The sequence below is a fragment of the Ailuropoda melanoleuca genome, unplaced genomic scaffold (genome assembly GCF_002007445.2).
Source record: "Ailuropoda melanoleuca isolate Jingjing unplaced genomic scaffold, ASM200744v2 unplaced-scaffold50263, whole genome shotgun sequence".
Lineage (NCBI taxonomy): Eukaryota > Metazoa > Chordata > Mammalia > Carnivora > Ursidae > Ailuropoda > Ailuropoda melanoleuca.
Genome location: NW_023223019.1, coordinates 1 through 712, shown reverse-complemented (window position 1 = coordinate 712; position 712 = coordinate 1). Strand labels below are relative to the sequence as shown.

The following is a 712-nucleotide window of genomic DNA, read 5'->3' as shown; positions in this document are numbered from 1 at the left end:
TTCCACATTCAAATTTTTATCTCCTACATATGTTTAACAAGTTTCCCAAGACCTTTTCCCGGATTTGTCGAGTTTTTACACAATACACAATGGGGTTCATTAGGGGTGGCAACAACAAGAATATATCTGCAACAAGGATTACCACTAGAGGGCTTTTGTGCTTGGCAAAGCGGTGCATGGCAGCCAGGGTGATGATGGGTACATAGAAAATGAGCACAGCACAGATGTGGGAGACACAGGTATTGAGGGCCCTGAGCCTCTCTGCCAGAGATGCAATGCTGAGTACTGTTTTCAAGATCAGCATATATGACAGAAAAATTAATGCCAAGTCCAGCCTGGTACAGAGAGCAACAAAGAAGCCATAGATAACATTGATCTTGTTGTCAGAGCAGGCCAGCTTCATGGTATCCTGATGTAGACAGTATGAGTGAGAAAGGAGATTCTTCTGACAATATTTTAATCTCCTTAGAGTGAAAGGGAATGGAAGCACTAAAAGAATGCTCCTGATGGCTAAAATCAACCCCATTTTAGCAACTCTGTTGCTAGTGAGGAGAGAACTGTATCTCAGGGGACTATGAATGGCAAGAAAGCGATCCAAAGACATAACTAGAAGCACTGAGGATTCCATGACAGTGAATCCATGGATGAAGAATTCTTGAGCAAAGCAGGCATTGGGTGAAATTCCCATTGAATTGAACAAGAAGATTCTCAA

The 712-nt window shown here is 42.3% G+C and overlaps 1 protein-coding gene across 1 annotated transcript; it reads right to left on the bottom strand.

Annotated features, from left to right (window-relative positions):
• Positions 1–16: 16 nt before the first annotated feature.
• Positions 17–709, bottom strand: LOC100482148 (olfactory receptor 51A7; the record flags this gene model as incomplete). The annotated part of the gene is made up of 1 exon (XM_002931011.2): positions 17–709. A coding segment is annotated over one exon (693 nt), but the record flags the coding sequence as incomplete, so codon positions are not given.
• Between the last annotated feature and the right edge of the window lie 3 nt (positions 710–712).